The 27,509-nt window shown below is 45.7% G+C and overlaps 8 protein-coding genes across 8 annotated transcripts; 3 read left to right on the top strand and 5 right to left on the bottom strand.

Moving 5' to 3' along the window:
• Window positions 1–174: 174 nt before the first annotated feature.
• On the top strand, window positions 175–3,948 carry SERLADRAFT_415059 (uncharacterized protein; the record flags this gene model as incomplete). The annotated part of the gene is made up of 3 exons (XM_007317561.1): window positions 175–666; window positions 735–982; window positions 1,037–3,948. The coding sequence occupies 3 exons, from the start codon at window positions 175–177 to the stop codon at window positions 3,471–3,473; spliced, it is 3,177 nt and encodes a 1,058-aa protein (XP_007317623.1).
• Window positions 3,916–5,373, bottom strand: SERLADRAFT_465769 (uncharacterized protein; the record flags this gene model as incomplete). Its single annotated transcript, XM_007317560.1, has 8 exons — window positions 3,916–4,323; window positions 4,384–4,435; window positions 4,486–4,540; window positions 4,593–4,769; window positions 4,818–4,885; window positions 4,939–4,949; window positions 5,006–5,078; window positions 5,144–5,373. The coding sequence occupies 8 exons, from the start codon at window positions 5,324–5,326 to the stop codon at window positions 4,127–4,129; spliced, it is 816 nt and encodes a 271-aa protein (XP_007317622.1).
• A 404-nt stretch (window positions 5,374–5,777) lies between these two features.
• On the bottom strand, window positions 5,778–6,197 carry SERLADRAFT_437235 (uncharacterized protein; the record flags this gene model as incomplete). Its single annotated transcript, XM_007317559.1, has 1 exon — window positions 5,778–6,197. One exon carries the CDS (start codon window positions 6,195–6,197, stop codon window positions 5,778–5,780), a length of 420 nt encoding a protein of 139 aa, XP_007317621.1.
• A 544-nt stretch (window positions 6,198–6,741) lies between these two features.
• SERLADRAFT_368898 (uncharacterized protein) lies at window positions 6,742–9,667 on the bottom strand (the record flags this gene model as incomplete). The annotated part of the gene is made up of 19 exons (XM_007317558.1): window positions 6,742–6,858; window positions 6,914–6,942; window positions 7,004–7,104; window positions 7,156–7,237; window positions 7,304–7,360; window positions 7,412–7,580; window positions 7,635–7,705; window positions 7,756–7,780; window positions 7,909–8,217; window positions 8,273–8,309; window positions 8,364–8,523; window positions 8,638–8,784; window positions 8,849–8,930; window positions 8,994–9,037; window positions 9,105–9,132; window positions 9,187–9,264; window positions 9,320–9,337; window positions 9,395–9,431; window positions 9,501–9,667. 19 exons carry the CDS (start codon window positions 9,665–9,667, stop codon window positions 6,742–6,744), a joined length of 1,758 nt encoding a protein of 585 aa, XP_007317620.1.
• Window positions 9,668–10,283: 616 nt separating this feature from the next.
• SERLADRAFT_348153 (uncharacterized protein) lies at window positions 10,284–12,583 on the bottom strand (the record flags this gene model as incomplete). The annotated part of the gene is made up of 10 exons (XM_007317557.1): window positions 10,284–10,472; window positions 10,537–10,565; window positions 10,621–10,630; window positions 10,686–10,758; window positions 10,816–11,231; window positions 11,282–11,610; window positions 11,663–11,821; window positions 11,858–12,061; window positions 12,115–12,167; window positions 12,216–12,583. 10 exons carry the CDS (start codon window positions 12,581–12,583, stop codon window positions 10,284–10,286), a joined length of 1,830 nt encoding a protein of 609 aa, XP_007317619.1.
• Window positions 12,584–13,085: 502 nt separating this feature from the next.
• SERLADRAFT_448469 (uncharacterized protein) lies at window positions 13,086–16,327 on the top strand (the record flags this gene model as incomplete). Its single annotated transcript, XM_007317556.1, has 13 exons — window positions 13,086–13,415; window positions 13,466–13,648; window positions 13,704–13,872; window positions 13,931–13,962; window positions 14,022–14,120; window positions 14,169–14,215; window positions 14,276–14,300; window positions 14,356–14,530; window positions 14,595–14,623; window positions 14,681–14,865; window positions 14,918–14,974; window positions 15,027–15,194; window positions 15,253–16,327. 12 exons carry the CDS (start codon window positions 13,362–13,364, stop codon window positions 15,079–15,081), a joined length of 1,110 nt encoding a protein of 369 aa, XP_007317618.1.
• Window positions 15,412–15,979, bottom strand: SERLADRAFT_437231 (uncharacterized protein; the record flags this gene model as incomplete). Its single annotated transcript, XM_007317555.1, has 2 exons — window positions 15,412–15,506; window positions 15,580–15,979. 2 exons carry the CDS (start codon window positions 15,977–15,979, stop codon window positions 15,412–15,414), a joined length of 495 nt encoding a protein of 164 aa, XP_007317617.1.
• A 10,543-nt stretch (window positions 16,328–26,870) lies between the features above and the next one.
• On the top strand, window positions 26,871–27,500 carry SERLADRAFT_448468 (uncharacterized protein; the record flags this gene model as incomplete). The annotated part of the gene is made up of 2 exons (XM_007317554.1): window positions 26,871–26,883; window positions 26,941–27,500. The coding sequence occupies 2 exons, from the start codon at window positions 26,871–26,873 to the stop codon at window positions 27,147–27,149; spliced, it is 222 nt and encodes a 73-aa protein (XP_007317616.1).
• Window positions 27,501–27,509: the final 9 nt, after the last annotated feature.

Raw genomic sequence — 27,509 nt, 5'->3', positions numbered from 1 at the left:
CACAATGACCATCAGCTCTCTAAAAAGGACAATCCATGGGAACCAAATCTCCTGCTCCTTGGGTCCTCTTTTCTGTCTTTCTTTTTTCTTGACCCTTCTGTCCACGACTACAACAACTACTAGACTCTCTTCGACGTCGCAGGGCGACTCCTTCTTCTACCCTCTTTTTACACCATGTCCCTCTCTTCTCAGCCTCCTCGCTGGATGTCTCCCCCTCCAGTTTACGACGCCCGCTCATCTGCGCAAACATCCTCAACGTCTCTCAGGCCGTACCTTCAGCTTCCTCACATCCTCTCTCTCACATGGCTGGCTTATCCAATTCTCTCGCTGCTCTTCGTCATATTCAGACTCCAGCTCTCATCCTCTTCTGCGCAGGCAGCCGTCGCGAACGCCAAAGGCGACCTTCTCACCGCTTGCCAAGCGGCTGAGCAGGCTGCCACAGCTGCTGCGAGTATGCCTCGTTACATGGCTATTGCTTCAAACGAGCAATTTGCAGACGCTGTAAATGGTACTATGAATGGCGCCCGGGCTGCCCTTATCCTTGCACTTACTGCAATGGAAGCTATCATCAACTTCCTCATCGACATATATCGCTCCACCTTTCTCTGTTTCCTCGAATTAGTGGTCACAGGTGGCCTGGCTTTGCTCATCTCTGCAGTCCAAGACGTACGTTTATCACACTACAACCCTTACAGTTAACTAACGCCACTGTTAAGATTACTTCATTCCTGCAGAGCACGTTGAACAGTATCGTCTCTGGGCTTAAGAATGATGCCACGTCACTGAACTCAGCCATCCAGACTGCAGTCTCAGCGGTCAACAAAGTCAACCCATTTGGCACCATCCAAGCCCCACAATTTAATATTACTAGTCTTGATGCCCTATCCAACATCACCATTCCGACTACTTTCGAGAACACTCTGATTTCACTTAACAATTCTCTACCCACGATTTCTTCTATCAAAGATTCAATCCAGGATCTGTAAGTTGATATTTATTACTATTGCAAGATAATGTTTATCCTCATTTATTATAGTGTTGACACACCTTTCGAGGCTGTGAAGGCGGACATCAACAACACCTTCCTCGGGCTTTCATTTGATTCATCTGTTCTGCCTGTTCCTGAACAGAATACCTTATCTTTTTGCACTGACCTCGATACCTCATCTGTCGATAACCTCGGCCAGGATCTGCTCAGCATCACGAAGATCGGTACCATCATACTGATTGCTATTGTGCTCCTTCTCTTGGCAGGACATTCCGCCCTCGAGTGGTACAAATGGCGTTGCCTTAGGCAACACTTGCAGAACACCAGGGAGGCCTGGGTTTCGGATCCTACGCTGTATCACACAGGTCCTACTCAGTCCGCTCCCTCAGTAACACTCTCAGATCACAACTTGCTTATGCTCCAAGTCGATTCCGCGCATCCCCTTCTAACTCGTATCGCCAACTTCCTTTCCACCCGTCTACGTCTTTCGACCACACAGCACATTCACCTTCGCTGGTTCTTGCATTACATCTTCCACCCACCCGCACTCGCTTGCTTCCTGATTGGCTTCTTTGGTCTGTTGTCTGTACAGGTGCAGCTCATTGCTATCGGCCCGCTCGAAGCCAAGTACTCTGCCCAGGCAGCTGCTAGCGTGCAGGATCTTTCGACGACGATTGCCTCGCAGGTCAACAATAGTATGTACAACCAATCGTCGACCTACGCCAGTGCCATCAACGCCAAAGTGGATACTGTGCAGGCCACGATCAACAATGGCGTATTTGGTTGGGTGAACGGGACGACTACTACGCTGAATGACACGCTTAACACCTTTTACAGCGATGTCCAGAACATCGTCACTACGGTGTTCAATGGAACGATTCTCGAGACTCCTGCACAGGACTTTATTAAGTGCATCATCGGTTCCAAGGTCACTGCGCTCGAGGAGGCCCTCACATTCTTGAATGAGAATCTAAAGGTTAACATACCCACCGTCAACGAGAGTGTGCTCGTGCTCTCTCCGTCGGACGTGAATGACCTTACGCAACCTATTGCTACTGCTGCGATAGGCGGAGGACAGAACAACTCCCAAGGTCTCATCGGGAGGCTCGTCGCCACGTACGTCGACTCTCTGCTATTGGAACGCATCATGTTTGCCATCTTCATAGGCCTGTGGGGCATTGTCGTGCTGATGGGTCTTTCTGTCGTGTTTTGGCATTCATATGGCAAGGACTGGGTTGAGTCGTATAAGAAGCGAAGATGGCAAAAGGAACAGAGGGATGGGCTTGGTGGATTCGTGGTGCCTTTCCGGGATGCACAGCCCGCTAATGCTCCACCCAGAGACGAGGAGAAGTGCATGGAGAAGCAGGAACACATGGATCTCCCAGCATTCACACCTCTTCCCGAGTCTCGCTCCAGTCTTAGTATCCGTGCCGTTCGACGGTCTACTGAACCTGGTACGAATACCAATCATCCTCTTACCTTGCTGGAGCCCAAATTCGAGAAGAGCTGGGATAGCTTCCACCGCGACGCAGAGGCAGATAGTTCACAGCCGTCTCTCCTATCTCGCGCCATAAGTAGGCCGAAGAAGTTAATGGCTTTGTCCAACATAGCACCGAGGGATAATACCAACTCCCAGTTCGGTGGTGTTGTTGCGCGGCCAGCTGAGCCTCCGCAGACGGATGGTGGCTGGTTCAAGAACTTTGGCGGACTCTTTCGCAAGAAGGATCGACCAGAATCCGAACTCGGCTCACAAGGCAGAACTTCGCCCCGTCGTACCCGTCCTCAGCTCACGATTTCGACAGAACGTGCTGCCAGCCTGAAACAAGGTGATCTTCCTACTGTGGAAGTCTCATCGCCAGACGAGCGGCCGCCAGTTTCTGCTTGGTCAATATCCCCCACGCCTCCTTCCTTACCCCCTCTCAAGAACATAAGTCCTCCCAAACCACCTGCAAAGAAACCTGTTCCAATGGGTCTACCGCCCGCTATCCGTCCTACAAAGCGCAGAAACGCGAGTGTGCCAACTGATGTTGATTCTACGTACGACGACTCCACTCTGCTTATTCCTAAGCACACACGACTCGAGATGGCGGAGAAAGCGAATCCTTTCGCTGTCGCAATCCATCATGCCTTCGAGTATCATCCCTCACCCCCGCCGGTCCCGTCCCCCGCCTATCGAAAGTATCCCAGCACTTTGCGGGGACCTACGACCTATCTGCTTCCCCCCAAAGAAAAGCATCGGCGGTCTTCCAGTGTACCTGGGTCGCGGATAATGCCACCAGGTTTGGCGCAGGCACCAAACAATGCAACAAATGAATCGCAAGAGTCTACGCCTGTGACGAGGCTCCTTACGACCACTCATGCGCGTCACTCGAGCGGCGCCGTCGATCCATTTGCTACACCTTTTGATGATGAAGCCCGTGTAGCGTCCAGCCCTGGACCTCTCACTGCAAGGAGAAGCAACCCGTTCGCTGGGTTTGCCTTGTGAGACATGAGATCATGCCTTTCGCCCATGATTTGCAAGAGCTATATATTCTAAAACACTGATACACTAATTCTTTCCGCTGATTCACCCTTCATCATATATTGATAGCCCAGCACTTACTTTCTGTGGATCTAGTTCATCATTTATGTACTTTTGCTAGTTGACACATTGCTGTGTATTTTTACAAATCTTTCCCCTAACTCATCCCTGCTGGTACTCGGACTTTCATTGATATTTCTGTAGCATTGGAACGAAACGTAATATACGAATTGAATGTCAAGTAGCAACTCTCGTGAAATACCAAAATAACCAATCGAAAAGTGGATAATTAAGTACCATTGGCAAATCTCCTTTTCATATGCCCCAAACCTCATCCGCTTGTGTAAAATCTCAGTCCATCAGAAGAAAATTGGAACCTTCGATACCAAGAACCAAGATGTTATATTGTACATAGCAAACATTCACTTCGAGACATGAGCAGGAAGTTGGATAAACCTACTTATCTAACGGTCCTGGAGGTCATTGAGCAGACGGAGAATGTTGATGACTGTGAAAGCAAAAAGTCGATGAATATTAGTAAGCCACTATCGGAACATGGAAGAACACACAAAGATTAATGAAACTGGTGATAGGAGATAAGTCAACGTGGTTGATTCTCAGAAGACACTGCCAAGTACGTACTCGAGGTAGAGACTGATCGATCCCATGATGAATTCGTCGGGAGATAGTCTGCGGTTGATCACATAGGTATCGTACACGATGTATCCGCTGAAGATGAGACATCCGCCGATAGCAAAAATGAGATCCATCGTGCGTCCGAAGGGAATAAACACGCCAACGATGCCTGTCATCACTGCAGAGACACATGTCAGATAAACAAGATACAGCTATCCGTCAACAGAGGAAGACATACGAAGGGCCATGAGGCCTCCGAAAAGCCAGGGGCCTAGTCCAGAGAAGTCGTACTGCGAGTGGCTAAGCATAAATGCACATGTTCCGACACGTGAATACATACCTTTGACTGGAACGTGAACAGTGTCAAACCTAAGAATACCCCTAAGGTAATCAACCTAGGCCATGGTTATTATGTGTAGGCAGTGAGGCGACATTATAACAACTTACAGGGCCTGAAGCACGATGGCATTATTGTAAAACGCGACCACAACGCCTAAAGAGAATGCTTCGAGAAGAGTAAAGGTCGAGAGTAAGGCGAAGTTGATCGGATGGCTGTGACGCTTCCAGTACAATAGGCCTAGGTTGACAAGGGTACCAAACAACGAGACATAAAAAACCCAGGTGCTACAAAACCGTGAGAGACTGAACAAAATAAGGATCGAAAACACTAACTGTGTCTGCACCCATACGATTGCCGAAAACGACTGAGATAGGCCTCCGGCGACGATGCAAGTAGCGAGCTAGTGATGAAGAATGTTAGTGAACGAGTATGCAGTACAGAGAGGGGACGCACTATTTGACAGACTACACAGGAAGCCATTAATTGAGAGTGCCTTGGTAAAAGCAAAGTTGTCACTTACAGAGGATAGTATATACTTTCCTAACAAATGCGTTCCTGACTTCTGCTGAGCTCTCGGAAACGGTGACTCCATACTATTCATGACAGGAACATTTGAGCTCACAGTTACAGAAAATGATGGGTTTCAATGAGTACATACCTTGAAATCGTCAGGGAGCTCCCCCTCGGCTGGCTGATCATAAATACCGCCACCTGGAGACCTAGTACGACCAAGCAGAGGCTCTGCGGCATCGTCCCTTGGAGAATAGCGGGACTTATTGTTATTGCTGGACCCTGAGGGGCCATATGAGGGAGGTGGCACTGGATATTGGCTTGAGCTCATTGTCGTGGTTGAAGCGAAAGATGTGATTAGGAATACGGGACTTGGCTGCACTGGCGCCACCTTGTATACTCTTTTGAACCCCGCAGCTTGCACCGCAACAGCTGAGTCAGCTAATTGAATTCTTTCGAGTTCCTGCCAGTGCAGCTTCTATAGCGCACCTGGGCTTCCCTCAATGAACATCGCAAGGCTTACAGCTTGTCGAGTTCTAATCCTTCGACTTCTTTCCATCCAGAACTGCCTTTCGAACCTCCAAGTACAAATTGGCAACTTACGTTCATTGAATCTCGTCTCAAATCTGAACGAATGGCACATATTATCCCCGCAAATAAAATAAATACAGTCATCGACTCGTCGCAATTGGAGCCTAAACCCAGAAAATCATCTTCTCATGTTCCCCGTCTTCCATATATACCCCCTCTTCTCGGACCTTACTACAGCGATATCTTGTATGTTACGCAGCAGGGGTCACGGCACCGGTGGAAGCCGCCTTTTGCACCGTCGGCGTGGCTGACACACCTGCTGCTGGGGCAGTGACAGCAGTATTAGTACTCGCAGCCATGGGTGCTGCCCCTCCACCGTAGTCCGCATTCTTGATTACACGACGAATGACCTCTATCGGTTTCCCTCCAGCCACTTCACTGTCCCTGTGTGTCTTCTGTGCATGGATCTTCGCAAACGGAGAACGTCTGTTGTGATGGTGTTTGTTGTCTTGCTCGTTCGGCGTGTTGTGGTTCTCGTGGATTCTGTTGGTATGATCCCCGAACTTTGATGGTACGATGCCTGTAGAGCTTGGGAGAGCGTTTGTGGTCGGGAGATTGCAAATCGCCAAGGACAGAGTAGTAATATAAGCAATGAGGGTATAGGTGCGCATGTTTCAAATGTTGTTTGATGGCCGGATGATTATGGTGGGTACTGTGGCTGGGGGCGAGCTTAACCAAGTGAAGGTGGTGATGAAGGAGGAGATAGGACTCCTAAATCCCAGAGTGAACACTTATATACTGAGGGAGGCTGACAACGGTTTGACCCAAAGGCGGCTGACACTGGTCGGTTCAGACGAGCTCAGAATCTTTTGAACCAATTTTCTGACAAGTCTGAATACGCCAGTATTGTCGATTGTCAATGCTCGCGCAATCCCAAGTGAATCAGCAGTAGAACTATACCCCTTGCATCTGAAGCGCGACCGTTGAGACCAGTGTAGGCCGGCGTTTAATCTTAAAACATGCATTTACCGGCATTATGACTGGTTCCTTGGTTCCTTGCATTCATTTCATCAATTTCGATCACTTCACGCAAGTAGTGTGCACTTTTTTTAAATTCAGGTTATGTATCAGTTCAGGAGAAAACATACGTCTGAAGTAGAGTACACGTCTGTTATCCATCTCAGTATAGGTTTGTAGGGAATTGATGGCAAGTGATCAAACTCCAAAAAGAGCACGTTCTGGTAAACCTAGTTCCCTGCAGATCACTTGCATGTGTTGTCGCTCCTTTTCTGTCGCATTGTCCCCAAAGGCAGCGTCCATTTCCTCAAGAGTCTGTGAACGCTTATACTTAGCAACCGATTCATTAACTCGTAAAGAAAATCATTACCCTTCCTCTGGTTTCAGGTATAAAAAGCCCTACACATCAGAACCATCAGTGATGGAGCCCTTTGGTAGAAATGAGACTTGAGGCGCTCACATGTAGTGAAGAAAGACAAAAGGGCAAACGCGGAAAAGAAGAAATACGTGCCACCATGGGCCAAAGTGGTTAACATCATGGGAGACACCAGACCAATAACACTGGGATGAGTGTTCAGTACATTTCAATGTAAAAATGAACTAGGTAATTACAAATTGTTCAGCCAAGTGCATGATGTTGTGATGGAAATTCCAGTAGATCGGAGGTGCAACGGGAAGATCTCACTAGGTAGGACTACATGCGGGGCGAAAGTAAAAGGTTCAGTCAGCCCGGAGCCGTATGATAGCGAAAACATCTTACCCCAACCAATCGGAGCCCAGGAGTAAGAAAAATGCGCATCGTAAATATAAACAAAAGCTAAGTTGCAATGTCAGAGAAGGAACCAGAGTCAACTACGTGATGGCTCACCGATAGCTACTCGGCCAGCGAGTGCATGCGCGGGCCAATCAGTCCCATAAGCTGCGACGAGGCCACCTACAATGATGAGTGACGTAAAACATCCTACAGATCCAGACATGAGTAAAGGCCGTCTTCCTACACTGTCTAACAGGACGACGGCAGGTAGAGTGGAGACGGTCTAAAGGGTGGCTGAGAACGGTGATAGAAAGCAAGGGATTCCAAGAGAGCGTACGTTAACCACTCCGTAAACACCGGTGGCAAGTAAAGAAGTGGTATTGGGATTAAGCCCAAGCTGACCGAAGACTAGACTCCAGTTTTACTTCTGGTTAAATTATGAGGTCAAATCTACGCACTTGTTGGGGCATAATAGATGAGCGCCTATGAAAGCATATGGATTTCAGCAAGCGAACATATCATTGAGAACTACTTGACTGACATTTTGACCCTATCCCACCCAAAGAAGATATCAATGTTGAGCATAGTGAAATGTAGTGAACTAAACCCACGATAAATTGTTGATAAAACATAACTAGACAACCAACAGCTAATCTCTTAAACTTCGGCCAAGAAGAGACCAACATGAGATAATTGTTCAAGAACTGTCTGAAAGGTCCAGATGCAGGATATAGCATCTCTCTGGTTTCTCTGGCATGGCGAATCTCTGCCTTGATCTCCAAATGTTCAAAGCGAACAGATAACTCATCTATGGGCTTCTGTCGGAGCTTTGAGAGTGTTCGCAGTGCTTCTTCCTCACGTCCTTGTTCCATAAGCCAACGAGGGGAGTATGGCATGAGCAGCATGCCTAAACCAAGACACTGTTCGTTGTGATGCCTATTAACATTGCTCGAAGGGCCAGAAGTGACCACCCACCAGAGCCGGGAACATCTGCAGACCGACAGGGACTCTCCTGAAATTGAAATTGCATAAGTTGGCTTGTTAAAACAGCGATAATGCTGCATACCAAGAAGACTGCTTCTGAGCAGTGCAACCACCAGATGGAACATCATTGAAAGGATCAAATGTAGGATTTCCATTGAGCAACGGTCCACTGTATGGTATCTGAGGTGCGCAACGAGTTCCGCCGATGTGTGAGGTGCCATAAGCAATCCAATCTGATACCACTCAGTTTCTTTGGTTGACGCCCAGAGAACTAGGGAATACTTACAACTAGAAGTTATCTATGAAATGGACGATGTTCAGATAAATATAAACAGTTCTGTTTCAAACCGATGGACATACACCAAGTGTGATAGACAACTGCTGCAAGCCGACTAAAGATCCTCGAATGTTTGCACTTGATATCTCGGCCAAGTACATCGGGACGACGTGAGTCAATGCGCCGACGGCGAGCCCTGCAACCGCTCGACCACCAAATAGGTAGTCTGGAATGATGAGGGAACAACGTCAATTTACAGAAGGACTATGTGATAAGGTAATATTGTTTACTAGAAGATGTGGCGCCAGTCTGTAAGGCACTACCCAGGAGAAAGACCACCACGTTACACATGATATTCCGTCTTCGGCCAATCTGACGGCGAGGAAAGCAGTAGGGAGTCAGGCTGACTTCATTTGACACTACGAAAAACCATACTTTGTCGCACAGAGGACCATTAATAAGGGACCCTAGCCATGCAGCTATTCGGGAATAGATTGATTGCTCGCTTTAGCGAGCATTCTCGAAAATCGGTGAAAACTGACAGACCTAGTAATAACGTTGAGACATACCAGCCCTTTCAAAATATCCATGTGTATGCGCAAATAACAAGCGGACAAAACATATTTACCTTCAACGAAGCATCCATATAAATTTGGGGGAAGGCTGCCCCAAAGGACTCGATTACGAGGATATTGCTGACAACGCCCTATAAAAGAGTGCATTAGAATAATTACCATAATTTGTGCGCCCTGATAACTTACCTGGTCATAGCCGAAAAGCTGAAATAAAATACATCAGATAAAACAGATCCTAGTCGAGAGCTATGAATTCCTCACGAATCCTCCTAAAGTTGCAAAACATGTCACTCCTAGACTAACGGCAAAGAACAAGGTTTAAATCCGAGTCAATAAGAAAATGCACCGGGCTGTTTTCGGCACCTACATGTACGAGTTCTGAAAAAGCCCTCTGAAGCCGATATGACCCTCTAATGCTGCTAAGCCTGTCCAATCTTCACCGACAGGTGCGGGGTCAGCATAACTTTCACTGTGTTCACCGACTACATCTTTAGATGCATTAGAATATCGCGATGCGGAGCTCCTGGATGTCATAGTCTCTCAATGCTGCCTTGGGGGAGATAGTGGTGGTACAGAAGTACAAGGAAAGACGCCCAGCCCCAACGGCTACCACAGAATTTAAAGGCATGGATTCGTTATTCGTCTCGACGTGCCTCGTCGATGATCACGAGCCCCACCGCCTGAGACTGTAGATGAGGAGTTTGTTCGGACCGTAGCAGATAGGGAAGAAGTTTTACGACAAAACACTCAGCAGACTAGTTTCGACAAAACGAGTGTTTCCTCAAAAGTAAAACGATGTCGGATGTCACCACCGCTGAGCTGGAAAATGCTGGGTAGGCATTCCCCCGGAGTCCCGCTCATCAGACAGAACCTCCCATGTCAGATGCCATAGCCCCCTGATACGACAATACTATAAGTACACCCATAAAATCGTATATTTCGATCTTGCACGGCAAACTCGAGGGTGATGTGCAAGGGAACTGCCCGCCTTTACTTTCCAACTTTCCAAGTGTTTACATTCGGAACCTATTTCGACTGGAACTTTTGCCGCGATACATCATGTAACCCAGAGGACATCGAACAAGCTAACTAGTACCATAATCAAAACTCAGAGAGTTGATCCATCCCTCCTTGGTTGGACCGTGCCGAACTAAGAATCAGGAACAAATGCATCATACGGTAAGTAGTGCCCTCTTGATTGAATCGCCATGGGATCTACCATGGTTCTCAGTGCCGACAACACAGCACTTGCCGTCATCTGCAAACTCCAGATGCTGACCGCCTTCACACGGCGGTTCATGTTTACTTGTGCGACGTGGTGGGCAAGAGCGTCATATGTCTAAGAGATAGCGAAAGACGATTCAGTTTGTGACGAACAATCAGGTCAAAATTATGTCAAATACCTTTTCGGAGATTTCATCCATGAGTCCAGCTTCAGGTATGATCAGTACATTTTGGTTATTGTAGGTCAGAACAAAAAATCTTACTTTCCCACATCTGATTAAGAAATGAGTAAAGCGAAAATTAAATAGAAAACAGCATCAAGACTTACAGTCCAAGCACCGTCGAAATCGCTCAGGTTCTTGGTCACCCTACAGTGAATCGGTACCAGAGTACGATGCGCACTTGGTAAAAACGAAAGGTTAGTAATCGAAGCTAGTGTATGCGAGATATAAACCAACTTCATGAAGGCCACTATAGGTCGTATGAGAGCACTGTTCACGTATGAGAGATCGCTGGCGAACAATGGTACTGCAGCTTTCAAATCTCTGAATCTAAGGTCTATATCGATGATAACTTTAGGAGTATCGTCATCTTCAGTAAAATCGTCGGACTGAGGGGCGGTCAGCGGAGGCTTTGCTAGCTCCCGCTGGCCAGGGATACGTTCGTTCAGAAGAGATACCGAGGCAGCGGTGGATAAAGCGTCTGCGATCTCTCCTAAAAGCGCATTCAGGGGGAAGTCATCCTCTGGATCACGAGGAAACTTGATATCAAGAACAGCGTCAACTTTTCCTGAAGTAATCCAGGAAATAGGACCTTCTTGTGTCGTAGAGTTTTGCATATGATCAATGTTAACGCCGTCGATACGGATCCTAGACTGCAGCTCAAGGTAAGTAACTAGTAAACAATATAAGTGAATGTGCCAACCATACGAGACCATTTGCCGTCTTTAAGGTCTTGGTCGGTTGTCCTACCAATGCTTTGAGGTTTGTGCAGACTGAATAGACAGTTATCAAACTGCCCAACCACGTTCTCGGCGCACAAGAAATCGTAAAATAGCCATTGCTTCCGTAGATTCCGCATATCAGCACGGAAAATGGAAGCTGTGTACGGTCTAAAATCTCCAGGCTGATAAACGGTAATTAGCACGTCTTCTAGTTGAAGCAATTCCAGTTCAAAGTCGCCCGGTTGTGGGGTATGACGGAAAGCCGCAGGATCCAGAGGATGCTCGGGATCCCAAAAAACTGATCGTCGGTCTGTTTCAAACAACGTTAGCTTGTGGATTTTATAAACTTTCGAATTATGTACCTAGTATACCACGAACCCCTTTTATAACAGCATCTTCCACGAGTCCCTTTCCATCTAACCAACGTTTAAATGACAATGTCACATCAATAGAATCCACATTCAAATCGAACATAGAATAATTGAGATCGTCATCACTATGATCCAGAGTTATCTCCTCTTCTTCATCACCTGTATAATGATAAGCCGGGTGACCACTAACATCGTAACCAATTGCAGCCTTGTGGCCCGTGACTTTTTTCTCGGTTGAAGGAGTGACGTCAGACCGCGGCCGTCGGGATATATACACATTTTTGAACGAAATCCGAGAGTCTTTCCACTTTGGTACAATGGCAGATTCGAATATGATGGTGACTCCAGTTTCCGCTGTCAGGTAATTACTTATCGCGCGAGCGACATTCTCTAAAGGGCAAACATTGGTTCGCGTCTTCAGTAGCGTTAGAAGATGAGCTCACCTTGCAGACGCAAGCTGTTCGCAGTAGCGAAAACAACAGAAAAGAAAGTCGTGCTATAGGAGATGTCAGTAACTATGAAAGAAGATGAGACGGTTACTCACGTTCCGACTAGGATCCACAAGGTTTGACTCATGAGAAACCATGTTATAAATGCGGATATGTCGTCTGCGTTAAACCTGCGAAATGACCGTATGGTGAACCACTTGAAACGTATGCGTAACCGCTGCCAGAAACCTGTTGCAACTCTAAGAAAATCGTCTCTTGTTGGCCTATGAAGGTGTGATAACGAGAGTGCCAATCGTCGGTATAGTCGAGGATAGTTTTCCAGGTTTAGAGGCGCTATCCCGTGAGTACCACCACCTTGATCAGAGTCTGAAGCTTTGCCAACATCTCCGCCCTCTTCTGAGCTTTTGGACGGCCCAATTCCTTCAACCTTTTCCTTGTCTTCCGCTATTCCGTTTCGATGCATCTGTTTGGAGTAGGTGCAACGAGCTTGCCATAAATTTGGCTGTATGCGCATCCATGCCTGACTTTTCCATCTAACATAACCATCTCGAGGATATATAGTCGCTGTGAGGTTCGAACTGGCCTGGAGAGGACCTGGAGCTGTGGTCACGAGCTGTCGCTTGAAGAACGACCTGATGGTACTGTAGCGCTCGAGTGCAGATTGGCGTGCATGCAGACTGGGGTGTTTCAGAAGCAAAATGTTTGGCTGATTCCGCACAACAGGACTGATGGTTTTCAATGCAGGCGATAAAGAGACTGGCATGGCGCTGAAAACATACCAGAAATTTTTGCACCAAGACCAAAAAGACCGAAAACGTCACTGGAACGGCACTGCGAATGCGACCACGAATGGAAACATTCTCACGACTTCACAGTCAGCGGCTCTATATCCGCTGTCCTTTATTTCCTTCATTCCAACCTGAAAGCTTGAAAACCTGAAACTTGAACGTATTTAATTTTTTTCTGAGACTCATCGATGCAAACCCCTGACAACTCTCTCATGAGGCAAGAGGCTTACAAGGGGGAGCCTCTTGAAACGCACTGAAATGTCCTATCATATCCTATGCAGGCGAAATTCTGGATCGGATTCGCACCAGCAGATATTTTGCGATCCGCCCCATACAAGCTGCTTTAAGTATCAAGTTTAATAACCGCGATGGATCACGTTTACTCTCTGCGTCCTTCGTTCTGAAAGCGAGTCCAGAGGATCCATCTCCCCATTGTTTCTGACGAAAGGATACATGGAATTTATTCAACGAAGCATATTGGCCGCAGGTTATAGTTTGTTGGATAAGGTAGGTCATATGATTTTATTCTGCTGGTTTGATCACACACGACTTCATAGGGTCTTGTACCCGATTTTATCCTTCGTTTGGCCATCCGTACGCTTTGTCGGCAACGTCTGCGTGAAATTGACCACGGCTCACTTGAAGCGAATCATGAGGCCAAGATGAAGTGGATAGCAGACGCGCGCAGTAGAAGTCATATTGCTGACTCTACTCAGGTCGCCAACGATCAACACTACGAGGTTGGTACTTTGATCTGTGGTGTTAATGAAGCTTACCACAGCACCGAATGATGAGGTGTCGACGAAGTTTATTCTTTCTTGCCTTGGTCCATACGCCAAATACTCGTCATGCTTGTATCCGACAGGGACGGAAACTCTGGAAGAAGCTGAAGTTCTCATGCTAGAGAGCTACTGTAGCAAGGCACAGTTGATGGATGGCCTTGATATATTGGACCTCGGATGTGGTATGTTTATCTTCGACAAATCTTCGCCCCTACTGAAACCTCGACCTATTCACCTAAGGTTGGGGCAGCTTAACGATATATCTCGCTCAAGTCAGTTTAATCATTCATCGGCATCCCAAATCTCACTACTTAGCAATGCGTTATCTTAGAAATATCCCAATGCCCGCATAACAGGCTTGTCGAACTCAGCTACACAAAAAGCCCATATCTACTCGGTTGCCGAGGCAAGAAGTCTTACAAATATAAAGGTAGATAATATAATCCCCCCACCGCATCCATATTTATATTATTTGGAGGTCATTACTGCAGATGTCAATACGCACCAATTTCGCGACGACGAACGGTTGGTCCATCGTTCATTTGAAAATATTTACACCTCAGCTAATTTACTTTCCACTGGTAGCTTTGATAGAATTTTATCAATAGAGGTTCATATTCACTTTTTTCGAGACAACATCCAAAACAATTTACTTTCACATATAGATGTTCGAACATATGAAAAATTACGAGGCACTGCTTTGCAAAATATCTACTTGGCTACGTCAGTCGCCTCAATCTTCGGAAGAATCTCTGCTTTTTGTGCACTTGTTCTGTCATAAAACGATGCCATACCATTTCGAGGAGGGGGATGGGTGGATGGCACAGACCTTTTTTACAGGTATACTCAACTGTATACCGCTTTTTCTGATTCACATCCTAAATATCCTTTTTGAACGTTATAGGCGGAACAATGCCTTCTCACGATCTTTTGGTACATCCTTTCTCTAATATTTTACAACGGGAATAATTGCTAAGTAATGTTCAACAGCTATATTTCCAGACCAAGTTGACATTGGTCAATAGTTGGTATATCAATGGGTGTCACTACTCTCGAACATTAGAAGACTGGCTAAAGAAGCAGGATCGAAATGCCTCTGAAGGACTCGACGAGCTAGCAGCCGATGCTCAAACCAAAGGTTTGTCGAAAGACGAAGGCAGAAAAGCATTTTATAGGTATCTTGTCGTTTTCGAGAACCCTGAAATTGTTTTACTATATGGTCTTCAGGTTCCGCGTCTTCTACATAGCTTGCTCTGAACTTTTCAGACTACATAGCGGGCAAGAGTAAGTAACTTCCGTTTCTTGAAGAGGGTTGCATGAACTGATGATACCTTAGGTGGGGAGTGGGTCACTACTTGTTCAGAGTGAAGAACCCAGCCCAAGGTAGTTGAGTTGAGAAAGTTGCTCCATTGCCAAGTTCATCGCAGGCTATACCCTCTGGATAATATATTTCGAAATCTCTTCAAACCCTCTTTGTAGCAGCATTGCCATAGCACTGAAATATGTAAGAAAAATAACAATTTAGATCATTCAACGCTAAGCTGTATCCTGTTACTGTTCAGCCAACGGGTAGTACTGTAAAACTAATGAGCGCTTTAATGAGTGGGCATGCCGGTGATTTTAGACCATCGGGCACATGACGGGGCGCGAAATAGGACTGCGTGAGACGAGACAGCCTAAATAATATATACTAATTGCATTGTATTCTTTTGCGACGAGATTTATTCGTCAGTTGACATGAACTCGTTTTCTGATGATAACGGTTCGATGATTAGTTCCTTCTCCAAACGCTCCGCTGTGTCCTCGATGAGTTGCTCTGCAATGATAAATGCTCGATTTGAACGGATCACATCAAACACCTTTTTTTTTACATCCATCTGCCATCTGACCAAATGGGTTTCTCTGAAAACGCTGAGCGGCCTCTTTATACGGCATGGGATATCGACCATCGAGTAGAAATCGACCCATTCCATTCCACCACGCCTGCCACCAATCCGCGGAGCACAGATCTTGATTCGAACAATCAAGAGCGTGTTCGTTGATTTCAGGAAGCTCACAGGCAACCATACGACGGTGTTCATCGAGGATTTTACGAAGATTTGCTAGGGCAACAAAAACAGAATGCCCAAATTGCGTTCGGTGGCGGTGATCTGGTTTAGGGGGTTTCGACCAAAGGGACAAAACCGTGTTTGAACTAGAGCCGAACGTTGCATCGAACAGCGAGGGAGACCAAAGTGATGATGGAGTAGGACCAACGTCGGGTGTGAACATCACCAGGTGAATGGCCATGTTTCGAGTGGCTACACAAAGATACTTCGAGCTAAAACACAACAGGTCGACCATTTCATCATCGGTGAAGGTACGGGTAGGGCATCTAAAATATTAGTGGAAGAAAACTCAGAAAACATACATGGGAGTTTACTTGATAGCTTAAACCGCAAGAAAAGCGTCAAATTGACGACGAAGGACCTGTTCAAGAACGATCGGATTCTCACCACTTGACCCATCTAACTGTTCCATCGGCTCTCCCTCTACTCCTGAGGCAAACATATTAGCGAAAACAAATGAATTATTTGCTAGGATTGACGGCCTTATACGATAGAGCATGTTTTCCACTTGCTGTAAACTCAGTCAGCCAGAGTTTCAGAGTACAAAAATCACTACATAAATGACAAAACCGGATAAACCCGGTCTCTGCCAAAGCAGCCATTGTTCTCCATGGAGCATAGCCACCACTCCATGGAGTCACCATTGTTCTCCTAGGAGCAAGGAGTCATTATACTGTAGCGAGTAGCACCTCTGACTATAAGTAGTAGGGGGTTTAGTATAGGAATACCTCAGTCGTTTCTATAGCCTCTCGGGCAGCGGCTGAGGTATGTTACATTACATTTATTAGAGATCACCTTAAACTAACATCTATTGTAGTTTCACTTAGGTAAATAATAAAGTCGTTTCTATAGCCTCTTGGGCAGCGGCTGAGTTTCACATAGGTTTATTAGGTTATGAGCCCTGGTGCGCAAAAGCTACGCAGGAAATAATTCTTATTTGAAACAGCAACCTCAGAACCATGACCACAGCACGCGATACATCCACATGTCCAGTTCTCACTGGACCCAACAATTTTCAGATATGGAAACTCCGGATTATCTCAAAGTTACGTCGGGAAAAGGTTCTCCGGGTTGTTACTGGAGAGGAGCTTAAGCCCTCACCAGGAAAACCTACCTCCTCGGAGGATCCTGAGATCACCTGGATACTTAAGGATGAGAAGGCACATGGAATCATCCAGGACCACATCTCTGATGCCCTCCTAATGAGGACTGGAGACCTCACCAGCTCCAAGGAGTTATTTGATAAACTTGTCTCACTCCATCAAACGTCCAACGTTGCCTTGGCCTTCTATTCATTCCAGCAACTCACCAAATTGTCCTGGGATGGGACATCACCTATCCAGGACCACATTGCAAAAATCCGGACAATTGATTCACACCTCTCCGGAATGAAACTAGGAGTTGATACCAAACTCATGGCTTTCGCTCTTCTTCAATCTCTCCCATGCACTCCTGAATGGCAAATATTTCAGTCATCAGTAATCAACACGATTGAAGAAAATAAACTTACCTTTGATGCAGTTGAGATCCGGATCACTGCAGAAGTTGCACGACAGTCAGGGAAGGCCCCTGGAGGTTCCGAATCAGCACTCAAATCCGAGGAGAAATGGTGTAACTTCCACAAAGCCAAATCACACAACACCTCGGAGTGTCAAACACTTCAGTCAGCTGAAAAAGGTCAAAAGAAGAAGGGAAAGGAAAGACACAAGGATAAAGGAAAAGAGAAGGAAAAGGCAAATACAGCGGAGTAATCATCTGGATCTGACTCCAAGGAGGAACAAAGTCATATTGCATTGGAACATGTACATATTTCCAAGCCCCTTGCTAAACGCATTCAAGCTTACCTTGTGTCGGAACCCGATAAGACCAAAACAACAATTATTATTGACTCCGGAGCAATATCCCACATGGTCCCTCACCGCTCCTGCATACCATGTTCTGCATCCTCCGAGGACAATCAGTTTTGGGGATGAATCCTCTGTAAATGCCATTGGCATTGGAACAGTAATCCTACAAGCAACTGTTGGCAAAAAGGACTACAATATTGCACTGTCAAATGTCTTACTTGTGCCAAACTTCACGTTAGCACTCGTCTCTGTCCACAAATTGTCCAAAACGGGGTTATCAACACTTTTTCCAGCAGGGTCAAATGCTTGTGAAGTTCGGAAAAAGGAGAAACTTATCCTCACTGTGTTACACAAGCGAGGACTTTATCACATCCAAGCAAAACCCAAAATCAACCCGGTGTCATGCACCAAAGTTGATTAGTAGCATGGACAGGTGTCAATAATGAAGCGAATATTCAAAAAGACTCACCTTTGCACCACACAGGCACAGTGCCACGTGGAATAGTAATTAATATTGCCTTTTTTGAACTTGTGGCTGATCAGCATCACCTCTATTAGGCAATCCAGTCACGCTCACCTTTGCTTTTCCATTCGGTACTTTCGCATTTCGGCATTTCGGCAAATTTTTGCGTCGCCACTGGCTACACATTGCATTGCGCCCTCGCTTTTGTCGTTTCCCTTACTCCCCTTCCTTTGCCTAGCCCCACCATGGGCCCCTTCCTCTCCTTTTTATTCTCACCTGACGGTCGTTTCTGGATCCCCATTCTAATCCACCTTTTTGTCACCTCCACCCTCCTCCTCCTCATCTTATTTGCACCCCCACCATTTCTGATATTACCACTTCCTATCCGCTTCCGTCGCCGATCCGTTGACTACCACGTGCCACTGCTAATATCAGCAAAGCCCCGGCGGCTGGTCCAAATAGGGCAACAGGTCCATCTTCATGACGTCAATCTGCCATCATATACTATCAAAACATTGGTCGCTCATCTTGCCTGGTTGGAGCGTGGGTGGGTAGTTTTTGAGCTGGAGAAGGTTCATCCCCTTGCGTTGCCCATGTTCATTGCTGTCCCATTCACTTGGGTACACTTATCTTTTGTCCATCGTCTTCGCTACAGCTACAGCTACCACACGCTGCCTGGGACTCACTTGTTCCAAATTGGAACTACTCCTCTCCCTCCCTTGTTTGATCAGGTGGTCCAACGCAACCAGTCCATTGGTAAGGCCATGGAACTGTCGGATTTGGACTAGGTGGTGGACCGGTGGCTCCAGTTTCTTTTTTTTCAGCAGAACATTCATTTACAGTGCGATTATTTTTGATTTTTGAATCATTTTTATGGACACATATTTTTTTAGAATGCCTGACTGACAATAAAGGAACTGTGTTGATACTGATATTGTTTTTCTTCATCCTCTTTTTACTGCATCTTCCCATGACTTTATGATTTTCTTGCTTTTTTTCTGTTTTTGGACTTTATTTTATGGCTGTACAAACCTGTGACATTACTCACAGCATTTATTGTTCTATCTCTTTCTTTTCCTTATTTTGACGATCTTATCCTGTACTACCTATGCAGGATTTGTCAGCATACATTCCTTCCTTCATGTTCTTTCTCATTCTTTTTGCACAGCTATACTGTGCATAGCCTACTTTTCTTTCACTATATAAACCCCTGTATTTTACCTTGTAAAAGAACAACAAGTACTTGATTCCAGACTTCTTCTCTAATCTTAAGTCCACTTCTTACTGCTACTTGTGGTCCAGTGTGGTCACAACACTTCCCACTGCTACCACTGTTAATTGCTGTCATCGTCACTTCCCACTTTTGAAGTCATTGTTATCCCTTTTGATTAGAGTCCTTCTGAACACTACAGTTTGTGTGTCAGGAGCCTGCTATCACTGGGAACCTCGTCACCTCGTCATTCTCATCGTTCTCAAACCTACCTTGTGCTACAATTAGCAAGGTAGTGCTCATCTATACTCGTCACTAAGCCCCTATCTTCTATAAATTCAACTATCCCTCCTCCTCAAAACCCACACTCATACACATTTGGGTTTTACTTTGAAGGATCTTTATACGTACCACCCCATGAACAACCAGACCACTCCACTGTTCTAGGAGGCAAAGCCCATAAACAAGTTCCGTGGAATCTGGGAGGATTGTGTGTTAGTTTGTTTTTGTGTGTGGTTTTCTAACAGCAGTTCTCATCATCGACAACGTTCCAAGAACAGTGGGAGCACCTGATCAGCTAAGACACCCTCCACAACAGTCTCTACAACCAAGACCTGAACACTGGCCATCTTCAGAACGGAAAGCCAAAGTAGAGTTACAGTCAGTGGGAGGACAGCCCCTCAACATACAGCCAGCTGATGTGGAAAAAGTCCGAATACAGCTAGACAGCCTGTCCATTGGATCAGCTTCTGGAAGGCATCCAACACCTCCGAGGAGTCATCCAACACCTCCAAGGAGTGATTCAACACCTTCAGGAGTGAGTGGGGCAACAAATACACAAATGCATCTGCTCCCTGGAGTACCTGCACAAGTTCCTAAAAGAGCAGTCATGCCTGCTGAAGTCCTAGGAGTACGCAGAAGCAGTCACCAGACCCGTCTTGCAGACAAAAACCAAGATTATTGAAGGACTCTAGATGAGGAACAGTCTCAAAAAGAGCAGCATGACAACTCCATGGAGAAACCTAACACTCTTGAGGTTCATGAAGAAACATCTGATACAGAGGAGACATTCTTTGCTGGAATAGCAAGTACCGGTCCATCTAACACAGACCTTCCAAGGACACTAAAGGAAGCCTTATCACGTCCGGATGGAGAATTATGGAAGTCTGCCTTGGAGGAGGAACTCCTAAGTCTCAATACTAATGCAGTATATGACACTGTTCCACTTCCGAAGGGAGTAAAACCCATCACATCAAAACCTGTGTTCCGGATCAAGTTTGATCAAAACAGAAACATTGAGAGATACAAACTCCGGATTGTTGCACGAGGTTTTACTCAAAGGGAGGGGATTGATTACCAGGAGGTTTTTGCTCCGGTTGCAAACTTAGAGTCAATCCAAATTATTCTAGCCCTGGCAGCAAAGTACAACCTAGAACTTGATCAAATGGACGTATCCACAGCTTATCTCAATGGAGAACTTGAAGAAGAACTGTACATGCTTCCTCCAGGGGGTGTTCCTATCTAACCTGGATACTGCTGGAGGTTGAAGAAATCCATCTACGGATTAAAACAAGCTGGTCGTACATGGAACAAAACCTTTGATCGCAAGCTCCAGGAGCTCAGTTTCACAAGACTAAATGCAGAAACATGTCTCTATGTATTCCGGGACAACAAACAAATATGCTTTGTTGTTGTCTATGTAGATGACCTCCTCCTAGGAGCTTCATCCCGGAAATTCATGGATATCACAAAAGCCAAACTCAAATCCATATTCAAAATGCGGGACCTTGCAAAATACATCCTCGGAATAGAAATCCAACGTGATTGTTCAAACAAAACAATATCCCTATTGCAATGCCAATACATTGACACAGTCCTGGAGCGTACTGGAATGAAGAACTGCAAACCAGTATGGAAACCAATGGTCCATGGGTCAAAACTCCTTGCAAATGCTCCAGGGAAAGATATTGTGCAACACGAGATGCATATTGAAGGGCGTCAAGTGTCATACCTCTCAATTATAGGCTCCCTCATGTATGCCATGCTCAGAACCCGCCCAGACATTGCCTATGTTGTTGGAATACTAAGCAGGCATAGCTCAGCTCCAAGGAGCCATCACTGGGAAGCTGCAAAATGTGTCCTCCGATATCTGAAAGCAACCAGGGACATGGAACTACGATATGATGGCACAGATGTCTCCATGGACATGGATTTCTATGGATATTCAGATGCAGATTGGTCTGGAGACCCAGACACGTCTCGATCAACATCAGGGTTTGTCTTTATCACCATGTGGGGAGCAATCTCCTGGACAAGCAAAAGACAAAGCATGGTCACTTTATCCTCCACAGAGTCAGAGTACATTGGATTGAGCAATGCTGGACAACACCTTGCATGGCTTTGGACATTTTTTGAAGAAATTGGACATGCTCAAAATGGACCTACAACATTGCACTGTGACAATCAAGCAGCTATCATTCTTACACGAGATCCACAGTTCCGTTGTCATGCACCAAAGTTGATTGGTAGCATGGACAGGTGTCAATAACGAAGCGAATATTCAAAAAGACTCGCCTTTGCGCCACACAGGCACAGTGCCACGTGGAATAGTAATTAATATTGCCCTTTTTGAACTTGTGGCTGATCAGCATCACCTCTATTAGGCAATCCAGTCACGCTCACCTTTGCTTTTCCATCCGGTACTTTCCGCATTTCGGCATTTCGGCAAATTTTCGCGTCGCCACTGGCTACACATTGCATTGCGCCCTCGCTTTTGTCGTTTCCCTTACTCCCCTTCCTTTGCCTAGCCCCACCATGGGCCCCTTCCTCTCCTTTTTATTCTCACCCGACGGTCGTTTCTGGGTCCCCATTTTAGTTCACCTCCTCGTCACCTCCACCCTCCTCCTCCTCATCTTCTTTGCACCCCCACCATTTCTGATGTCACCACTTCCTATCCGCTTCCGTCGCCGATCCGTTGACTACCACGTGCCACTGCTGATATCAGCAAAGCCCCGGCGGCCGGTCCAAATAGGGCAACAGGTCCATCTTCATGACGTCGATCTGCCATCATATACTATCAAAACATCGGTCGCTCGTCTTGCCTGGTTGGAGCGTGGGTGGGTAATTTTTGAGCTGGAGAAGGTTCATCCCCTTGCGTCGCCCATGTTCATCGCTGTCCCATTCACTTGGGTACACTTATCATTTGTCCATCGTCTTCGCTACAGCTACACCTACCACACGCTGCCTGGGACTCACTTGTTCCAAATTGGAACTACTCCTCTCCCTCCCTCGTTTGATCAGGTGGTCCAACACAACCAGTCCATTGGTAAGGCCATGGAACTGTCAGATTTGGACTAGGTGGTGGACCGGTGGCTCCAGTTTCTTTTTTTCAGCAGAACATTCATTTACAGTGCGATTATTTTTGATTTTTGAATCATTTTTATGGACACATATTTTTTTAGAATGCCTGACTGACAATAAAGGAACTGTGTTGATACTGATAGTGTTTTGCTTTGCCCTTTTTTTACTGCATCTTCCCATGACATCATGATTTTCTTGCTCTCTTTTTGCTATTGGACTTTACTTTATGGCTGTACAAACCTGTGACATTACTCACAGCATTTATTGTTCTATCCCTTTCTTTTCTTTTTTTGACAATCTTATCCTGTACTACCTACGCAGGATTCGTCAGCGTACATTCCTTCCTTCATATTCTTTCTCATTCTCTTTGCACAGCTATACTGTGCATAGCCTACTTCTCTTTTACTATATAAACCCCTGTATTTTACCTTGTAAAAACAACAAGAACTCGATTCCAGACTTCTTCTCTAATCTTAAGTCCACTTCTTACTGCTACTTGTGATCCAGTGTGGTCACAACACTTCCCACTTCTACCACTGTTAACTGCTGTCATCGTCACTCGTCACTTTTGAAAGTGATTGTCATCCCCTTCGATTAGAGTCCTTCTGAGCACTACAGTTTGTGCGTCAGGAGCCTGCTATCACTGGGAACCTCGTCACCTCGTCATCCTCGTTGTTCTCAAATCTACCTTGTGCTACGATTAGCAAGGTAGTGCTCGTCTATACTCGCCACAAACCCCCTATCTTTCTATAAATTCAACTATCCCTCCTCCTCAAAACCCACACTCATACACCACTGGGTTTTACTTTGAAGGATCTTTATACGTACCACCCCACGAACAACCAGACCACTCCACTGTTCTAGGAGGCAAAGCCCATAAACAAGTTCCGTGGAATCTGGGAGGATTGTGTGTTAGTTTGTTTTGTGTGTGGTTTTCTAACAACAGTTCTCATCATCGACAACGAACTTGATGGAACTTGAAGTTAATAAAACTAAGTGAAACTACAATAGATGTTAGTTTAAGGTGATCTCTAATAAATGTAATGTAACATACCTCAGCCGCTGCCCGAGAGGCTATAGAAATGACTGAGGTATTCCTATACTAAACCCCCTACTACTTATAGTCGGAGGTGCTACTCGCTACAGTATAATGACTCCTAGGAGAACAATGGTTACTCCATGGAGTGGTGGCTATGCTCCATGGAGAACAATGGCTGCTTCGGCAGAGACCAGGTTTATCCGGTTTTTGTAAGGACCATTTTATCATTTTCTTATCTTCGCTATGTCTTGGTTCTCGAACACTTTTCCCATTACACCTCTGGCTCTAGGGCTAGAGGTATCATTTGCCATTTTACTTCTCATAGCCCTCACAGGCTTTCTTAAACCATCACTACCATTTTATATCACAGATCAGAGACTGGGTATCGCTCCCAGCCAGCCAGCACACTGAGTAGGGACTGGTAGTAGGCATCTAGCCAACCAGCTCCAAGCCCCAGTAAAGCCTGGATATACTAATAAATGCCTTGTTCAGGATCATACCTCATCATGAGGATATGGTTCCTGAACACGCGTAACAAACTTCTATTATTAGTACAAAACTCTCACCCGCTGATTAATCAAGTTAAAAGTTGTACAATAGTTGTTCTCTCTTTTTCTTATTGGCCGATTGATTCCTCAGACCACTTTTCATTTATTCTCCTTTCGGTCTGAGGAACGAACAGTTCACTGTATAAAGCCTTACCTATTCATGTATGGCTCCTTAGTTTTCTATTACTGAATTTACCCGTTTTACTCCTAAACGAAAACCTTTGAAGCTTACCTCTCAAAGTCCTCTACTCGCTATATTTACTAGCATCTGTCAACCTCAAGCTCATCGAACCTCTTACTCCCTGCAAGTGCAGAAGGAGATAGGTTTAGTTTTTGTTATAGTTTATCGTTGCCTCACAGTTTTGTCACTCCCACTCAAGTGCAACCGTAGTCCCATAGCTTTAGAGAATTTCCAGTGTTTTTCATGAGTGAGGGGTTTAGTGAGAATGTCTGCAACCATATCTCCTGTAGGAATGTATCTGATTACTGCCTCTCCCTTTGATACTAAGTCATCTTGGATAAAATGATATTTCCGTTGAATGTGTTTTGTGTGAGCACGGTGTCGATGATGAGAACTGTTGTTAGAAAACCACACACAAAACAAACTAACACACAATCCTCCCAGATTCCACGGAACTTGTTTATGGGCTTTGCCTCCTAGAACAGTGGAGTGGTCTGGTTGTTCGTGGGGTGGTACGTATAAAGATCCTTCAAAGTAAAACCCAGTGGTGTATGAGTGTGGGTTTTGAGGAGGAGGGATAGTTGAATTTATAGAAAGATAGGGGGTTTGTGGCGAGTATAGACGAGCACTACCTTGCTAATCGTAGCACAAGGTAGATTTGAGAACAACGAGGATGACGAGGTGACGAGGTTCCCAGTGATAGCAGGCTCCTGACGCACAAACTGTAGTGCTCAGAAGGACTCTAATCGAAGGGGATGACAATCACTTTCAAAAGTGACGAGTGACGATGACAGCAGTTAACAGTGGTAGAAGTGGGAAGTGTTGTGACCACACTGGATCACAAGTAGCAGTAAGAAGTGGACTTAAGATTAGAGAAGAAGTCTGGAATCGAGTTCTTGTTGTTTTTACAAGGTAAAATACAGGGGTTTATATAGTAAAAGAGAAGTAGGCTATGCACAGTATAGCTGTGCAAAGAGAATGAGAAAGAATATGAAGGAAGGAATGTACGCTGACGAATCCTGCGTAGGTAGTACAGGATAAGATTGTCAAAAAAAGAAAAGAAAGGGATAGAACAATAAATGCTGTGAGTAATGTCACAGGTTTGTACAGCCATAAAGTAAAGTCCAATAGCAAAAAGAGAGCAAGAAAATCATGATGTCATGGGAAGATGCAGTAAAAAAAGGGCAAAGCAAAACACTATCAGTATCAACACAGTTCCTTTATTGTCAGTCAGGCATTCTAAAAAAATATGTGTCCATAAAAATGATTCAAAAATCAAAAATAATCGCACTGTAAATGAATGTTCTGCTGAAAAAAAGAAACTGGAGCCACCGGTCCACCACCTAGTCCAAATCTGACAGTTCCATGGCCTTACCAATGGACTGGTTGTGTTGGACCACCTGATCAAACGAGGGAGGGAGAGGAGTAGTTCCAATTTGGAACAAGTGAGTCCCAGGCAGCGTGTGGTAGGTGTAGCTGTAGCGAAGACGATGGACAAATGATAAGTGTACCCAAGTGAATGGGACAGCGATGAACATGGGCGACGCAAGGGGATGAACCTTCTCCAGCTCAAAAATTACCCACCCACGCTCCAACCAGGCAAGACGAGCGACCGATGTTTTGATAGTATATGATGGCAGATCGACGTCATGAAGATGGACCTGTTGCCCTATTTGGACCGGCCGCCGGGGCTTTGCTGATATCAGCAGTGGCACGTGGTAGTCAACGGATCGGCGACGGAAGCGGATAGGAAGTGGTGACATCAGAAATGGTGGGGGTGCAAAGAAGATGAGGAGGAGGAGGGTGGAGGTGACGAGGAGGTGAACTAAAATGGGGACCCAGAAACGACCGTCGGGTGAGAATAAAAAGGAGAGGAAGGGGCCCATGGTGGGGCTAGGCAAAGGAAGGGGAGTAAGGGAAACGACAAAAGCGAGGGCGCAATGCAATGTGTAGCCAGTGGCGACGCGAAAATTTGCCGAAATGCCGAAATGCGGAAAGTACCGGATGGAAAAGCAAAGGTGAGCGTGACTGGATTGCCTAATAGAGGTGATGCTGATCAGCCACAAGTTCAAAAAGGGCAATATTAATTACTATTCCACGTGGCACTGTGCCTGTGTGGCGCAAAGGCGAGTCTTTTTGAATATTCGCTTCGTTATTGACACCTGTCCATGCTACCAATCAACTTTGGTGCATGACATCGTATCACAACACAATGGGATCCACACCCATGTACAGTGATTCTGGACCTTCTGGGCATGCAACCAATCAGTATGCTTTCCAAGTACGCCTTGGTAGCTTAGTTGGTAAAGCACCAGACCATGAAAGCTGGAGTCCCAGGTTCAAGCCCTGGCCAATGCATGTTTTCTCATACTCTAAACAAATGTCATAATTTGTCAGTTCGTTGATGACAAGGTGGATCCGAAAATGAGGGAACCTTGTAAGCAACGGATTGCATTGCGGTTGAAGGCCTGCTGACCCACCATGTTTGATTTAGTGTTCTTGAAAGCCGAGTCGGAATCCCCCCCCAACAGCCCTCAGCTACAAAGTACTCCTCTGATATCACGACCTGCCAAGTATATCCGGGTGGAGAACGGCGAGACCAGATATCCGTCTTGGTTATTGCAGGATCCGGCTTTTTTTAGGAACCCATGGCAAGCTGACTTTGACCTACTTGAGCTTATTTGGCCCTACATCAGTACCTGAGCCGAGCAACTAATCCTTCCTGTTGATTTCTGACCGCTCTTTTTTATCTGCTTACAATCTTTTCTAATACTACATTCCTTAAAGTATATCCGGGTTTTTTGTTCTCGTTTACTCTACAATCCAATGGCTTTTAATGTTGAGCTGTTCCCCTCGAGTTAAAACTAGGTTCAAGTAAAGCCTAGATTGAGTTTTTATGCTGCTCTAGTACAATTTACTTAGTAGGATCTAGCTAGAGTAACTTGACTTGGTGTCATTTCGTGTGGGTTTTTCGTCTCTTGTTCGCGCAGCTGCCCTATATCGCGCGAATTTTCGTCTGTTTTTTGCGCAATCCACCATATTTCGCACCGAAAATTTCTCGCT

This window comes from Serpula lacrymans, assembly GCF_000218685.1.
Source record: "Serpula lacrymans var. lacrymans S7.9 unplaced genomic scaffold SERLAscaffold_6, whole genome shotgun sequence".
Lineage (NCBI taxonomy): Eukaryota > Fungi > Basidiomycota > Agaricomycetes > Boletales > Serpulaceae > Serpula > Serpula lacrymans.
Note: the sequence above shows the minus strand (reverse complement) of the source record. Positions and strands in the feature narration are given on the sequence as shown.